We start from the raw sequence: 17,929 nt of genomic DNA, 5'->3' as shown, positions 1-17,929 counted from the left end.
GAAAACTATAAAACTCTGCTCCAAGAAATAAGAGAGGACATGCGGAAATGGAAGCACATACCCTGCTCATGGATTGGCAGGATTAACATCATTAAAATGGCAATACTCCCCAAAGTATTGAACAGATTTAATGCGATCCCTCCAAAGATACACATGACATTCTTCAAAGAAGTGGATCAGGCATTTTGAAATTCATTTGGAACAATAAACATCCTAGAATAGCTAAAGCAATCATTGTGGAAAAGAATATGAGAGGAATTACTTTCCCCAATTTTAAACTGTCCTACAAAGCAATAGTTATCAAATCAGCATGTTATTAGAATGAAGACAAGCCCTCAGATCAGTGGAATAGGCTTGAATACTCAGAGAATGTTTCCCAGACATACAATCACCTAATTTTTGATAAAGGAGCAAGAAATCCTAAATGGAGCAAAGAAAGCCTCTTCAACAAGTGGTGTTGGCACAACTGGCTAGCCACTTGCAAAAAATTGAACTTAGACCCCCAGCTAACATCATGTATGAAGGTTAAATCCAAATGAAAGAAAGACCTCAATAACAGACCCGAAACCATAAGATATATAGAACAACACGTAGGTAAAACACGTCAGGACATTGAGACTAAATGTATCTTCTAAGAGGAAACTGCACTCTCCAAGCAAGTGAAAGCAGAGATTAACAGATGGGAGTATATTAAATTGAGAAGTTCTGCACCTCAAAAGAAATAGCGCCCAGGATACAAGAGCCCCCACTGAGTGGGAGAAACTATTCACCCAATACCCATCAGATAAGGGGCTAATCTCAAATATACAAGGCACTGACAGAACTTTACAAGAAAAAAATATCTAATTTCATCAAAAAATGGGGAGAAGAAATGGACAGACACTTTGACAAAGAAATACAAATGGCCAAAAGACACATGAAAAAATGCTCCACATCACTAATCATCAGGGAGATGTAAATCAAAACAACTTTGAGGTACCACCTCACACCCTAGAGATTGGCACACATCACAAAGAATGAGAACAAGCAGTGTTGGTGGGGATGTGGAGAGAAAGGAACTCTTACCCACCGCTGGTGGGAATGTCTTCTAGTTCAACCTTTATGGAAAGCAATATGGAGATTCCTCCAAAAACTGGAAATCGAGCTCCCATATGATCCAGCTATACCACTCCTAGGAATATACCCTAGGAACACAAAAATACAATACAAAAATCCGTTCCTTACACCTATATTAATTGCAGCACTATTTACCATAGCAAGACTCTGGAAACAGCCAAGATACCCTTCAACAGATGAGTGGCTAAAGAAACTGTGGTACATATACACAATGAAATATTATGCAGCCGTCAGGAGAGATGAAGTCATGAAATTTTCCTATACATGGATGTACATGGAATCTGTTACGCTGAGTGTGATAAGTCAGAGAGAGAGAAAGACGCAGAATGGTCTCACTCATCTATGGGTTTTAAGAAAAATGAAAGACATTCTTGCAATAACAACTTTCAGACACAAAAGAGAAAAGAGCTGGAAGTTATAGCTCACCTCATGAAGCTAACCCAAACAGGGATGGGTTTAGTTAGAGAAATAACTAAGTTTTGAACTATCCTAATAAAGAGAATGTATGAGGGAAATAGAAAGCTTGTCTAGAGTAAAGGTGTGGGTTGTGTGGGGAGGAGGGAGATTTGGGATATTGATGGGAATGTTGCACTGGTGATGGGTGGTGTTCTTTACATGACTGAAAGCCAAGTACAATCATGTATGTAATAAAGTTGTTTAAATAAAAAAAATTTTTTTACTATGACATTGTGTTTTACCAAGTTCATAATATAGTCACTAATATAGTCACTTCAAGCATTGAATGATCAAATATCCATCCAACCACCAGTGTGGTCTTCTCTTCACCAGTGACCCCAGTTTTCCACCCACCATGATAATCTCCTTCATGCAGGTACAAACAAACCATTGTTTGTTTGTTTGTTTGCCTTTCCATTGTTGTAATGGAAAAGTAAATGAAATTATCAAAACTTAGGTTAACAAGGGTCTATTTTAAATGATTGTTGTGAGGGGTTGGAATGATAGCACAGCTGTAGGGCAGTTGCCTTGCATGTGGCTAACAAAGGACTGGCCCAGTGTCCTGCCTGCAGGACAGGTTATTTTCGTGGGTATAGAGGGGTCTCAGCCTGAAAATAGAATGGGGGGAAAGAAGAGACTGAGACCAAGTAAAGTGTGTTATCAATGTCTCACTTTATTGATTGGTACAGGCTCTTTTTAAGCACAACTTTTACAGGGGGTGGAGAGAAGGCAGGATAAACAGCCCACATTACAGAGGTCATCTTACAAGTAATCTTTCCATGCCATCTTTACATAAGGGGCACAGGAACACCTTCAGGTTAGTGATGTTTCAAGGACCTAACAAGTTTCCTGGAATGTATGCCTGGTAGGAAACTGTGATATTTCTTATGGCTCTGGGGCTAGCCAATGCCTTAGGTTATAAACTCTTGCCACACAAGACTGGTATGTCCTGCTGAATTCCATATTGGTCTCTGACAGCCCAGTTGGAATCTGTCATCCCATATTGTCCCATGAGCCTGCCAGGAGCGACTTCTGAATGCATAGGTAGGAATAAAATAACTCCTGAGTGCCACCAGGTATGACCCAAAAAAACAAACATAAAAACAAAACAAATGATTGTTGTCACTCCATATTATTGCAGATTCCAGTGTCTATATCCTTAGACAGTTGAGTTCTTTGGTGCTAGTTGAGTCTTATGGTTAGATTAGTCTCACTGAAGGTAGTAGATTACTGTGGTGTAACTTCCCCATCATATTTCCTGTGATATTACTGTATATCACAGATTTCCTGTGATATTACTTTAAGATATCCAAGTGTAGGCTCGAGTGGTAGCACAGTGGTAGGGCATTTGCCTTGCACGTGGCTGACCCAGGACCTATGGTGGGTTCGATTCCCTGGCATCCCATATGGTCCCCCAAGCCAAGAGTGATATCTGACCACAGAGCCAGGAGTAACCCCTGAGCACTGCTGGATGTAACCCCCCCCCCCTTGCCCCTCAAAATGATATCAAAGTGTTATGTGGCTATGTGATTCGAGATTTATAGATCTAAAACAAATTTTGTGCCTTGGAGTTTGCTGGGCCGTTTCTGCTGGAGGGTGTAGGATGTGGTATTGGGCTGTAATTCATCAGAAAGGGGAATTTAACTGTGTTGCTCTCTGCTGGCCATTTCTATAGAAATGACTTTTTTTTTTTAATTTCCTTTTGAAGTTTGCTGGAGGAGATGGTCCATTTTTGTTTTCTGCTGGGAAAGTTGCATTGGTAGGCAGGAATTGGTATCTTTTCATTGGCTAAGGGTGTGTGGGCTGGGGAGGAAGGAGGCGGGCCGGCGGATCTGCCCAGTCCCCTCCCAAAGTTATTCTCAGAGCTTTTAGCCCTCTGATCTCACCTGAGAAGATTTAACTGCTAATATTATTTTTATTTCAACTGTGAAGTCTGGCCATTTCTATTGGAGGATGTAGGGAAGCTAACTGCTATAGTTTATACAGAACGGATTTTGCATAAACCACACCGTCTTCACCTTGAATGCCGCAGAGGTATCAGCCTAAATTAGGCTGCCCAGGAATTATCTGGGGACATTATATTTATTTAGGGTCACACAGTATTTGTATTTAATAACATTATATATATTATCTTTCTTCACAGTTCTTTGATTTTAAGGAAAATAGCCTCTTTTTGAGGCAGGTCCCACAATTGATGCTTCTCATTTAGGCTTTACTTTTGGCTTCGTATTCTATTACCACTCACGGTGGGTCTCAGGGTGCTGCATATTGAACCTGGGTGCACAGAGCAGGTATCTATCTGCTATTCTATGGCCCCAACATACTTATATTTAAAAGATGACCTTCCCTTCTTCTCTTCCCGTCTTGTTTAATGTTTCTTATAAATTTTTTAGCATTTTACCTTTGCTGATTTTTTACCAACCCTGTTTTCTGCTTTTAGTTAACAGCCAGATCCTTGCCTGCTGTGCAGTCTGATGAGAGACTTCAGCCTCTGCTTAACCACCTCAGGTAAAAACTCCTTAAGCTCATAAATCAAGTTAATTAAAAGTGGGTCAAGTATGTTAAAGTGCTCAAAACCCTTTCAGTTAATAAAATATAAAAAAAAATTAAACTAATTACCATTTTATTTTGGATATGGAGAGAGGAGAGGGAATGAATTAAGAGAAGAGGAGGAGTAGTGTATCCCAAGCTGAGATGTAGATGATTTCAAGGTAAAATGATCCTACAAAAAGATTTTACCCCTTTATTTTCATTTTGTTATAAATTCAAGTAATTAGGGCCCGAAGAGATAGCACAGCGGCGTTTGCCTTGCAAGCAGCCGATCCAGGATCAAAGGTGGTTGGTTGGAATCCTGGTGTCCCATATGCTCCCCCGTGCCTGCCAGGAGCTATTTGTGAGCAGACAGCAGTAACACCTGAGCACCGCCAGGTGTGGCCCAAAAACAAAAAACAAAACAAAACAAAACAAAATTCAAGTAACTAATAAAACATACATACTAACCCTTGATTTTCAGAAGGTACTACTGACTTTTAAAGAAAAATTTATTTGACATTGTGAATTAAAAAACTGGTAATAATTGAAGTTCACGAATACAATGTTCCAACTCTAAACCTGCCACCGATGTCATTGTCCCTCCACCTAAGACCAAGGGTCCTTTCTATCTTCCACTGCCTCCTTTGCAAACTCATTAAATGAGTTACTATACTTTGACTAGATGCTTACTAAAATGTTGATTCTTATAGGTTGCCATATTTCTTGGGTGTTTACATTATTACTAGATTTAAAATCATTCTCGATTTCCTCAGTTTCATTCTGGATAATATCCAGATATCTGGATAATTTCATCCTGGATAATATTTAAACTTTTTGCTTGGCTATAAAGTCTCTCTGGGAATAAACTTTTAACAATCTAAACTTAAATGTGTCTGTTATACTGACAGTCCAGGGGGCAGAGGGTGGTGATATAGGACTAAGTTCATTGGTGGAGGGAGGTCGACACTGCTGGTGGAATTGGCTCTGACTCATATATATTTGAAGTTCACCTAGTAGTAGATCATAGAGCCTCTCTGAAAAATGAACCTATTTTAACCAGAACTCTTCATTTAGTATATGTACTTTATCTTTTAGTACTACTAAATGCCTTGAAGTTTCTGTAATATGAGATGCCTTTATTTACCTCTTTGTCCTTGTAATTATTTTTTCTTCTCTCTCTCTCTCTCTCTCTCTCTCGTTCTCTCTCTCTCTTATTCTCTCTTTCTCTCACATACACACAGACACACACACACTGTGAATGCTCTTTTTTCCCCCCCATCTTCTACTTAAATAATTTGAATTATAGTTTATTCCTCTACTGTCCTACCCTTAAATCAGAATTTTTTTAAAAAAAATATTGTCCTAATATTCCTCTACTACTTTAGAATTATTGAACTTACAGCATTAGAATCACTTGTTTACTTATTTTTCTCCTTTTAGTATGTTCTGCTTAAGAATTTGTAAAGTATCTTTAATATTTGTGTTTACAATGAGTTAGCTAATAACATGGAAATAGAGAAATTTATACTATGTTTTGTTGAATGAAAGAATGGATGTTTTATAGTAGTAATTTTTTCTGCATAAATTTTATGATATATAAATCATATATTCACATTTTCCCTATAAAACCACTATTTTAGAAGATATATAAAACTAATGAGCTGAATCTCATTTCTAGTTAATGCCTGATTCTATGCAATAAAGATGGATTTTTCCTTCTTCCACCTCAGTATGGCAATTGTCAACTAGAATTTAGATTAACAACTGACATGTCTCTTCGAGTCCTTGAAAATTGCAAACTGTACATTCATTTAAAGGCCTTCATTCTCTGTGGAGTTCACTTATGACTGGTTGCCAGGCAACCAGGCTAGATGCTACATGTAATATGCACCACCTGATGTTGCTTTTTTATTATTACTAAACCAAATTGTGTCTCGTTTTATTACCACTTCAGAGAGTTCTGTATGGAGGGTGGCAGCCAATGTGCATAGCTTGATTCTCATGTTCTACATAGTAACCTTGTGATAGTTCTTTCAAGCATATTGCTTTATTTTTGTTTTTTTGCTGTCTAAATGCTTTTCTTTTACATTTCTTTTCTAAAAAGTCAAAATAGGGAACAGTACTATTTATTTTGGAGAACCTAATGATAATCTTTTTAGGAAAATATCATCATTGATTTGTATGAACTAATTTAAAGTTATTTAAAGTTGCCTACCAAGGGATGGTTATTAGGAGTTTGAGACTGAGATCATTGTTAGTTCTATATTTTTTGATGACTAATAATCCAAGAGTAATGACGAATAGCATTTTAATTAAATTTGTCAGTTAAATTAATTTGCAAGCTGATAAAAAATACCTGTGAAAATTGAAGTAGCTATTGAGAGATCTGAATTCATTTTATAGAATTTGTAGAGAAAGAATACATTACTTTGCTCTAATAATCTAGAATATTGCTTAGTAAATATGTTATTCTAAAAATGTAGAGCTGCTGTGCCAAAATTTTGTAGTTAATCCTATAGTTCTACTGTTAATAGTTAAACACAGAAACTGTTTGCTTCAGCAATATATGGCAATATAAACTTATCTATTCATCATAGCATTCACCCATTCTTCAGAGATTGTGCCTGTTATGTTTGGAATAAAACAAACAGGAGATCTTTGTTCTAAAAGGATTTTTGGTTTTATTGGACTCTTAAATACTTGATATGCTTGTAAACCTTTCTAGCAGAATTATGTGAAGATCATGGTTTTATTAATTGAGTTGTGCTGCAGTGCATTCTTTCCTCGAGTAATGGATCCACAATGAACTTGTTCTGGATTATGCACTCCCTAGAGGTGCTCAACTTTACTCTGTCTTGACAATGTTTTCTTTAACTCAGAACAATAAGGGATTATAAGCGAATTAAGAAATGAGCATAGATGGAGCAGGAGTGGTGGTGCAAGCGGTAAGGTGTCTACCTTGACAATGCTAGCCTAGGATGGACCGCGGTTTGATCCCCCAAGCCAGGAGCGATTTCTGAGCGCATAGCCAGGAGTAACTCCTGAGCATCACTGGGTGTGGCCCCTCTCCAAAAAAGAAATGAGCATAGTTGTTGAGATTATAAATTCAGTGCTCTCTGTCTCCCTGTCTCTCTCTATCTCTCTGTCTCTCTGTCTCTTTGTCTCTGTCTCTGTCTCGTCTCTCTCTCTCATCATACCCATATTTGTTCAGGGCTTACTCCTTGATCTGCACTTAGTGATCATTCCTAGTTGTGCTTGGGGGGGGGGCGTATGATGTGCCCAGTATTCAACCCAGGTCAGGTGCTTACAAGTCAAACTCCTTACCTGCTTACTATCTCTTTTATTTTCCCCCATGGAGAAAAAATATTCAATTTTTAAATTTTAATTTAATTAATTAATTAATTAATTTTTTTTTTGGTTTATCGGGCCACACCGTTTTGATGCTCAGGGGTTACTCCTGGCTATGCATTCAGAAATTGCCCCTGGCTTGGGGGGACCATATGGGACGTCCGGGGATCGAACCGTGGTCCTTTCCTTGGCTATTGCTTGCAAGGCAGACACCTTACCTCTAGCGCCACCTTGCTGGCCCCTTAATTTAATTTTTTTAGTCACCGAGACATTACACAGTTATTCACAATTGAGTTTCAAGCACACAATGTTTCAATACCAATCTTGTCATCAGTGTTGGCTTTTGTATATCTTCATTTCAGATTCACTGGTTTCTAATTACTTAAAATTGAGGTTCCTATGGGGCATGTGGGAGGAACACTTAGTAACAGACAGTGTAAGAGTGAGACTTATGTCAGGTAGAGATTTTGTTAATTATTATTGTTATAGATAGATTAAAATCAGTGGTGTATTTAGAAGTTGACATTATTCATGGAGTGAATATAGAGTGATGTGAAGAGTGAACTTGTAGACTCTCAATTGTTTGCTATGTAGTGGCCAGTGATAGAGGTGGGTGATTAACCCCTTATCTGATGGACAGTGGGTGAATAGTTTCTCTTGTTACCTGGGCAGTCTTTGTACCTAGTCACCATTTCCTTTGAGTTGTAGAATTTTCTCAATTTATTGTAATCCCTTTTGTTTATTTTTGCTTTTATTTGTTTGGCCAGTGGTGTTTCATCCTTGAATAGGTTTAATTGTCATGGAGTATTTTGCCTACATTTTCTTCTTACTACCTTATGGTTTCCGGTCTGATATCAAGGTCTTTAATCCATTTTGATTTTAACTTTGTGCTTGGCATTAAAGAGAGGACTGAGTTCACTTTTTTACATGCAGCTGACCAGTTTTGCCAACACCACTTGTTGAAGAGGCTTTCCCTGCTCCACTTCATTTTTTTCTCTTTTTTTCCACTTCGTATTTCTTGATTTATCAAAGATTAGTTGTCCAACTGAGGATCAATCTCTGAAATTCAAGTCTATTCCATTGATATGTAGGTCTGTCTTTATCCCAATAAACAACAACTACTTCTTTATAGTAGTTTGGAGTTAGGGAAAATGATGCTTCTCCTGTACTTGTTTGCAATGATTATTTTCACTATTCATGCAGGTTTATTGTTCCATATGAATTTCAGGAGTGTTTGTTCTACTTCTTTGAAAAAATGTCATGTTATCTTTATAGAGCTTGCGTTTAAATCTATGCAATGATTTGAGAAATATTTCCATTTTTTTGTGGGCCACACCCATTTGATGCTCAGGGATTACTCCTGAATATGAGCTCAAAAATCGCTCCTGGCTTGGGGGGACCATATGGGATGCCGGGGGATCAAACCATGATCTATCCTAGGCTAGCGCTTGCAAGGCAGACACCTTACTTCTAGTGCTACTGCTCCAGCCTCTTGTCTTTTATGATGGTAATTTTCTCAGTCCAGGGATATGAGTTTTATTTTCTCTCTCCTCTTTCATTTCTTGAAGGCATGTTTTGTTGTTTTCTTGTATATGACTTTTACCTCTACCTAATTTTTGGTTTTCTGAGGCACAATGGTGAATGGGGTTGATTTTATTAAAACATCACTTCTTTCATCATTTTTTTTATAAAATAGCCTGTAGATGTTTGTATATTAATTTTGTAGTCTGCTACTTGACTACACAAGTTTATTTAAAAAAATTTTTGTAGAGTCTTAAGGATGTTCTAAATATAGTATGTCATCTACAAACAGTGAGAGCTTGACTTACTCCTTTCCTATCTGGATGTCCTTGATATCTTTTTCTTGCTAATTGCTATGGCACTTCCAGTACTGTATTGGAGAGTAGTGAGAACAGGCAATCTAGTCTTGTGCCAGATCTTAGTTTTTCCCCTTTTAGTATAATAATCTTTTGATTGGTTTGTGGATAATTTTTTATCATGACTGTTTGCTGGAATTTGTCAATTTTTTTTCTCTGTATCTATTGCTATGATCATATGATTTTAATGTTTTATTAAAGGGCATATTAATAGACTTGCATATGTTGAATTATCCTTTAACCTCTGGAACAAAACCTACTTTAACATGGTGTGTGATCTTCTTGATGGATTGTTGGATTCTATTTGATAGAATTTTTTTTGAGGATTATTGCATCTGTATTGATGAAGAATATTGGTCTGTAATTTTTTTTCCTGGTTTTTCTGTCTGCTTTTGGTATCATGGTGATATTTACTTCAGATATAATGCTTGTGAGTGTTTTTGTTTCTTCAATTTTCTGGTAGAGTCTGAAAAATATTACCATTAAGTTGCTTTAAAGGTTTAGAAGCATTCACTAGTGAATCCATCTCAGTCGGGGCTTTGTTTCTGGGAAGACTTTTGATTGCTATTTTAATTTTCTTAGTAGTGCTGGGTCTGTTCAGGGATTTCAGATAATTTTGGTTCAACTTTGAAAGGTTATAGGAGTCTAAAACTTAATCCATTTCTTCTAGGTTCTCTCATTTTCTGCATTATCTTGGTTTAACCTTGGGAAGTTATAGAATTCATCCGTTTTTTTCTAAGTTCTCTCATTTTGTGACACAAAGAATCTCAAAGTATCCCTGATTACCCTTTGAACTTCTTTAGTATCTGTTGTAACATCTCCCACTTTCATTTCTGGTTTGAGTAACTTGGTTCTGTGGGAACATAGGGCATCATGGAAATAATGAAAAGTCTTGACTACTTCAATCCTTTTGCAGCTTCTTCCTTCCTTCCTTCCTTCCTTCCTTCCTTCCTTCCTTCCTTCCTTCCTTCCTTCCTTCCTTCCTTCCTTCCTTCCTTCCTTCCTTCCTTCCTTCCTTCCTTCCTTCCTTCCTTCCTTCCTTCCTTCCTTCCTTCCTTCCTTCCTTCCTTCCTTCCTTCCTTCCTTGATTTTATTTCAATTATAGCAACAAATAATGAAAAAAATGAATTGTTTTTGGTCACACCTGGAGGTGCTCAGGGATTACTCCTGGCTCTACATTCAGAAGTTGCTCTTGTCAGGCTTGGGATGCGAGGAATTTAACCAGAATCTGTCTGGGGTTGGCTGTGTGCAAGGCAAATGCTCTACTGCTGTGCTATCTCTGGCCCCTTGCAGCTCATTTCTAACTAATCTTAGTAGAGTTATTTTTATTCCCTTTACTCCAAAGTGTTTTTGGAATTTCTGGATTGTATGCTGGCAGTCTATTAGAAAGCAAGATTTATTATTTCTTATACTTGCCAAGTAATTTTGTTTTCTGCAGTTATTAAATGTCTTGTTCTTTATTATTGGGTTGGTTTTTTAACACACTGTCCTCTAGTTAAGTAATAAGGAAAATTATTTTACACTGTGTTAGACATAAAGTGCTAGCAAAGTACAAAATGATGTACAAAAAGATATGCTATGGGAAATAACTTATAAATCCTGAGAAAGCATTGTGATGGTCACTGTGATATATTAGCAGCTAAAAAGTAATTTCTTTAGTGATCTGTAGTAAAGCTTTCTGTGATGATGAAAGTGTTCTATATGTTGGCATTATTTAGTTCAGTAGCCACTGGCACTTGTGACTTTGAATTCTTGAAATATAGCTTGTGTAGTTCAAGAACTGATTTCCAAATTTTATTTGGAATTAGAATTGTTATTACTTTAGTCATTTGGAGCTAATAGTTATTGAATTGAATAGCAGAATCCTATATCAGAGCTTAAGTGTATTTGAATAATCATATATTTTTAGAAAATCATGAAGATTTCAATTTGAAGTGGCTCCCGAATCCTTGTGGATTCTTTATAATAAATGATAAATTCTGGGGTTATAGAGAGAGGGTACAATGATAATTTGCATACCTTTATGTTGCTGACCCAGATTTGATGCCCCCAGCCCTGCCAGTAGTAGGCCTGGGGGGCCTCACTGGTTGTGCCCCCAGTCTCCATCCCTTCCCCTCCCCCCCAAATTGCTGGGGCTCAGAAGGCCCTCAGAGCAGTGTCTGCAGCTGTTTTGTAGGTTTTGTAGGTTTTGTAGGTTTTAGTTTTCTTGCAAGACAGTGCAAAGAATTCCGCAGATCATGTGGTATCATTTCTGTGTTGTACCTTTCCTACTTGACGAATGCCTGGCCTGTGGTAATCCTCTGAGTTAAAATATTTAAATTAACCAAGGAAAACCCCTGGATTTTAGACAGTTTTTCTTTGTGTACCCAAAGTGAAAAACAAAGGCAATTCTTTACCTCCACTTCCTAACACCAAAACCATAGTTTAAGAAATTGTGTTACGGAAAGACAGATTGTTTAGGCTCACATTTAGAGCTTTCCACATATATCCACAGCTGTTCTTTAGAAAATAACACTATAGAGGATAATATAAAGTTAATGATAAAAAAAAAATTAACAGCTGCCTTGGTTCTTGATGGTTTAATAGAGGCTAGTAGGGACAAGCATCAAATAAATAAATAGTGTATTTTTTCATGCTATAAATTGTGTTCCTGTTTACCTAGTAGAGTCTTCTCTCTCACCGAGTGTTTATTTACTTTCTTTGGGGGTGGAGATTGAGAAGGGGACGTTGGGGAATGGCCTATACTTGCTATGGCCAAGGCTTACTACTGACTCTGATCGGGGATCATTTTTGCCAGGTCTCAAGGTACCATATATGACCACATATGTTGCCAGGGACCAAACCTGAATTGGCCAAGGTGTTTGTTTGCCTTGCATGCAACTGACCTAGATTTGTATCTGTGTTGCATATTGTTCCCCAAGTCCAGCAGGAGTAATTCCTGTGTACATAGCCAGGACTGCTCCTGAGCATTGCCAGGTGTGTCCCACCTCCCAACAACAAAAATATAAACAAAAAAAACAAAACATAAAAAAAGCCAGTTAAGAATCAGTGAAAAAAAACACCTGCATATTATACTTCATTGACTTTTCCTCTAAAAATCTAGTTTTTTCCTTCCCCATACAAATGTTTCCATGGTCCTCATTTATCCACCTTCTTCTTCCTTACTTTTTGGAATCCATTAATTAGTAGTACAGCTCAAACATTCATTTTGTTTATTTTATGTACTTAACTATTTTATTCCTTCTCTATATGATCCCTGTGCATGAAAAATTATTTCATGAAGAATAATACTGTATAGGTCCATTGATTTTATTTCAATTATAGCAACAAATAATGAATAGTTAAAAATAGCTGAATAGTATTTCATTGTAATATATATCTTTCATGACCTTTCTTCAGTTGGGTACACTAGGGAACACATGGGGAAGAGGAGACTAGTCTAAAATAGAGAGAAGTGTCATTGTGCTGTTTATAGTTATATGGATATCTGTGTAATCCTTATATATTATTTGATATGTGAGTCTCTTAAATCACACAATTTCTTCCTATGACAGAAATATGGATTATTATACTGCATATTGTGCTAGTAGTGGTTTCTAGGCTGAGCCTCTTTTAAATACAACATTGAGCTAAATTCACACTTTTGAAAATAATTTATGTTCAATTCATAACAGAATTTTGTTTCATTTGGAATAACTGCAGGAAAAATTACTTGGGCCAACACAAGTTAGAGACCATTTACTAGGGATTTTGCAGTAAAAAGAACTCATTTCAAATTCAGTGGTGACTGCTTTTGAGTGAATTTTCTGATATACTTCACAGCAGGAAAGGATATATTGTAACTTCAGCTCTCTTGATTTTTTGTCACCCAATATCCAAACTACAGGGATTGTGCTTTCTCAAAGTTTGAGTAACCTAGTTTATGTTATGTGGAAGTATTTTATTTTAATGTCCAAATTGTGATAGCAAAGTGGATAGATAGGATATATACACAAAATTCTGTTTCCTATGCTTGGAATTGTTTTTTTCTATTCGTGCTGAGTACAGCTGACTTTATCTGAAAAGATTGCATTGGAACTTGATATACTTTTTTTTTTTTAATTAGGCAGCAGGGGGTTGGGCTGCACTGGTGTTGCTTGGGTTATTTTGTGCTCAGAATTACTTCTGGTGGTGCTCAGGGGTGGGGTAAACCGTATGGGATGCTGGGGATTGAACCCAATCAGCACCCTATCCACTTTGCTATCGCTCCAGTCCTGGAACTTGGTATACTTTTATAGAATGATGTAGAAGGAATTAAAATTTATTTTAAAATATGAATGTACTGCTTTTTAATGAATAGGCTTACTTGATACAGAGATTATTTTGTTGATTATTTGGGATGGTTTCAAAACCAGTAAGTTCTAAAGTATTGTGAACTATTGCCTGCTAGATAGACTGGGTAGTACCTGCTAGAGGAAGAAACTTTACTTGGTTTTGATTTATAAATCTCAAAATCTGTGTTTTGGTGAAGAAGGGAGAACAGACATTCTTTGAGCATGGGAAGAAATTGTTTCCTGTGTGGTCCAAGGTCTTGCTGTTGTCTACATAGATATGGTTTCTTAGAAGAATGGACAGTTGTATTTAGGCATAGAGATTGACTTAGAAGTCCCAAAGACTCCCCAGAAGAAATATGTCACTTTTATTTTCCTAATTGTAACAATTGAGGTTACCTCCAAACTAGCCAAATTCAAAACTGCATCGCTAATAAATGGTAAACTGTGGTTGATGTTAAATAATTTGATTTCCAAGTAAAATGCTTGTAGACATAGGTTAAAGACATTTATAGTAAATTTGAAATACTTTTATTAGTGTGTTCAGGTGTGGCCAAAGTTCTGTGTCTATGTGTTAGTGACTGGATCTGAAATTGGCAAATAGAAGTTAGGGTATGTCAGTTGATATAGGATATCTATCCTCTGAAGAATGATGTAATTGCTTCACTTTATTACATCCTTTTTATTCACTGAATGAAAGTAGAGCATAATGATAAATACAATTGTGGTTAGATTATACCCTGCTTTTACTGAAAACAAAGGCAATTCCCAGCTTCTTTTTTCTTTCTCACCTATACTATTGATATTTAAAAGTCCAGCTAGACTAGATTAAATGTTGCCTATCACTCAACAACCCCTTCCCAGTTGGGATTTATACTGGGAAATAGAGTTTTGGGTTTGGTGGCTTGGAGACCACAAGGGAAGCCAGCAGACACCATGATTTTCACTCTCATGCCTGGCTTGCTTTATTAATTTGCATGGTGACTACTTTAGACCTGCTCTCCTGGGGTTGGAAATATGGGATGCTGGGATTCAAACCACCTTTTGACCTGGAAGGGCTTCATGCAAGGCAAATGTCCTACTGCTGTGCTAACTCTCCAGCCCCTACAGATTCATTTTATAGTGCTTTATATATATATTCTTTTTATTGTACTCATTATAAGAAAGCTTTAGCAAACTTATTTTTAAACTGTATTTATCTGCAGAAATGTTCTTTTTTTATTTTGAGAGGTTTATGGAAAAGGAACTTGGTTGCTCTAGACTTGTTACAGTGCTTAGTGTAAGGTACCGATTTTCAAATTAAGTATATCTGCAGAAAGGTTCTAATGATTATGTTCAGAGAAGTCTGAAAAAAATTTGTGATATGGAAAAAGTTGATTATTTTGCACATCTAACCTATGATGCTTTTACAGCCCTTACCAGCAGTGATTCCTAGGAATTAGAACATTTCTTGGGGCTGGAGTGGTGATGCAAGTGGTAGGACATCTGCCATGCATGTGCTAACCTAGGATGGACCGCAGTTTGATTCCTTGGTGTCCCATATGATCCCCCAAGTCAGGAATGATTTCTGAGAGCATAGCCAGGAGTAAACCCTGAGCGTCACTGAGTGTGGCCCAAAAAAAAAAAAAAACGAAAAGAAAATTTCTTCAAGGGGATGGGCCCTGGCTGGCCAGGCTGGGAAATCTTGTTGGCTGACAGATTAAAGTGTTAAATTAAAAAAAAAATTTTTTTTTCTTCACCACCTTACTTGCCACCAAAGATTATTTTTTTCTTTTTCTTTCCCCAACTTTTACTGTGCCTATGCACAGCCACTTTTCTAGCTTCTTTCTGAGGGTTCCCACCAATTGTGGAGAACAGCAGAACAAGTTCTTATAATGCTATTATGCTATTATATTCATCACCATAGTGAATATAATAGTAGTAACTAATATCTTACTAACTAACTAATATCTAACTAATCTATCTAATATCTTTTCATCCCACCATCAATAATGTTAAAACTTAATTACAGATTATTATTGTAACATGTAATTGATATGAATTTACACATGAACATTTGATGATGTGTATGTAAACATTTCGATGGGATTATTATGTTACTGACCCTACCCTGATGGTGATTGTGCCCTACCCTAGGGTGTGACCTGGCATTCTGCTCCCACCCTAGGGTGGTACCTGATTCTGGGAAATAAGAACAAGGGTCTTTTTGGCTGGAACTGATGCTGAGGCTTTGGGCTTCAGTCTTGTCCACCGAATAAAGCTAATATTTTCACAAGCCTGACTGTCTGCTAGCTGTTTACCCACCGCTTCACCTCAGAACTGCCGGCTGAACAGTGTAGCAGATGCCTGCTGCTCCGAGCTAGAGGGGAAAGACCTCATCCTCCATCCCTCCATCAGTCAAACCCATCAAGGGCTGATTTGCAACAATTTGATACCAGTTAATAAGGAAACACTTCATACTGTTTCTTCATACTGTCTTTGAAAGCCAGTGCATGCTTTATACTTTTTGAATGTTAATTTAAGCTAAAATACTTGTCAAATGCTTATCATTGTAATTTTGCCAGTGACTTTCATATTGAATGGTGACTTTTTTTTTTTTTTTTGTTTTTGGGCCACACCCAGTGACACTCAAGGTTATTCATTATGCCTTCAGAAGTTGCTCCTGGCTTTTGGAGACCACATTGGACACTGGGAATCAACACTGGCAAACGCCTTACAGTTGCACTATCGCTCCGACCCCTGAACAGTGACATTTTATAAAATTTATTTGCCAATGAATTCTAGTGCTTGATGTTCATTTTTTATACTTTGGAGAATTCTTTAAAGTGTATGTGTATCAGTTTAAGAAGATAGTTTATGGGTTAAAGTGTTTACCCTACTTGTGGCTGATTCTGTTTGATTCTTGATTCCCTACAGAGCTGGGAGTAGAACACTTTTAGATGGCCTTGAAGTGTAAAATAGGCATTTCGCCCCAGATTATCAAATCATTCAAGAATGTCTAAATTCTAGTTAAATATGTGATAGTATAAAGGTATAAAAGAAATATATACGTATATATTTAATATTTGTAGGTAGAAATGCTAATTGCTAAGAATAGAGAAAGCCAACATCCAGACACTATTTAGTTATAATAAATTTAGGGTTAGATGTCAAGGTGACAATGAGTATAAGTTAAATGAAAAAAAAAATACTGCGATGAATAGTATTTGGGAACTATGGTCCCTGTCTACCAAATACTCATTTTGAGGAAACTTGAAAGGAATTAAGAGGTTTTGCTTTCTGGTACTGGATGATACCCAATTGTTGCCAGGATTAGACCCCAAGCACTGCTAGTTAGGTTGTTTGTCTGGCCGCCTTTCCCCATTAAAAAAAATAGTTTGCAAAGTTACTAAATGATTAGTTGATTCTGGAATCTGTGCTCTTCATCACTCTATTCTGCTTATTTCCTCACTCTGTCTTATTTTTATAATTGCCTTGGACAAATTTGACTTGGAAAAATTATGGCATTCAAAAGGAGTTGCAGTTAATTCCTTTTATTACAACTATTATCTATCTTTTGTTTACATCCTAAGATTTCATCAGTAGAAAAGGAGAAAATGACCTGAAAAGAAATCACTTTTGAAAAGCTGGCTCTTTTTCTCTCATTTTGTCATAAATGCCTGTGGTTTGTATGTCACAGTATTGGAGCTTGTGAATACCACTCTAGAGTTGAGGTGTGATGATCAATCTTCTGCTAGCAATCAGTGCCACAGCATGAAAAGATTATATTTTTCTTAACAAGCTAATCTTGTCATTCGACCCACAAATCCACTTTCAAAATTTTTCCTTTTTTTGTTTTCATCTTTCACTTTCAATACTCAAAACCGAATTCCCTGTTGAGTACCAAAGTGCTCATATTGATCTTTGTGGTGTACTGAGCAAGACTTAAATTTCTGTGTCTTCCATAAATACCAGGAGTTGGTTGGCTTTTCACTTAAGATTCATAGATTTGCCTAGATGTTTGTTACAGAATTAATTTTTTACATATCACTGTTTTTGTTTTGTAGTTAGATATTTGTGATGATGTTTTAGTAAAACTTAAGCCCCCTGTGGCTGTGAAGTAGTCTTGCCTTTCTGTCAATTTCTCTCAACAAAAAAAACCTCCACCTTCTATTAGGTTGATTTACTTGTTTCAACCTAAGTATGATCATTTAAAATTTGTATCCATAAATGCAAAAGTCTTAATTTTCTCCTTTTAACTTTTAGCTTATTGAATTGAAAAATTTTTTTTCTCCGTGATTTTTAGGTATT

At 36.8% G+C, this 17,929-nt stretch overlaps 1 protein-coding gene across 1 annotated transcript in view; it reads left to right on the top strand.

Annotated features, from left to right (window-relative positions):
• PRIM2 (DNA primase subunit 2) overlaps positions 1-17,929 on the top strand; it is a 244,655-nt gene that overhangs the window by 137,635 nt on the left and 89,091 nt on the right. Inside the window, exon 8 of the mRNA XM_049777644.1 lies at positions 4,013-4,080. Within this exon, the coding sequence (XP_049633601.1) occupies positions 4,013-4,080 (68 nt within the window). The remainder of the gene's footprint in view (positions 1-4,012; positions 4,081-17,929) is intronic.

This window comes from Suncus etruscus, chromosome 7, assembly GCF_024139225.1.
Source record: "Suncus etruscus isolate mSunEtr1 chromosome 7, mSunEtr1.pri.cur, whole genome shotgun sequence".
Lineage (NCBI taxonomy): Eukaryota > Metazoa > Chordata > Mammalia > Eulipotyphla > Soricidae > Suncus > Suncus etruscus.
The sequence above is the reverse complement of the archived record's forward strand: the minus strand, read 5'-3'. Positions and strand labels throughout refer to the sequence as shown.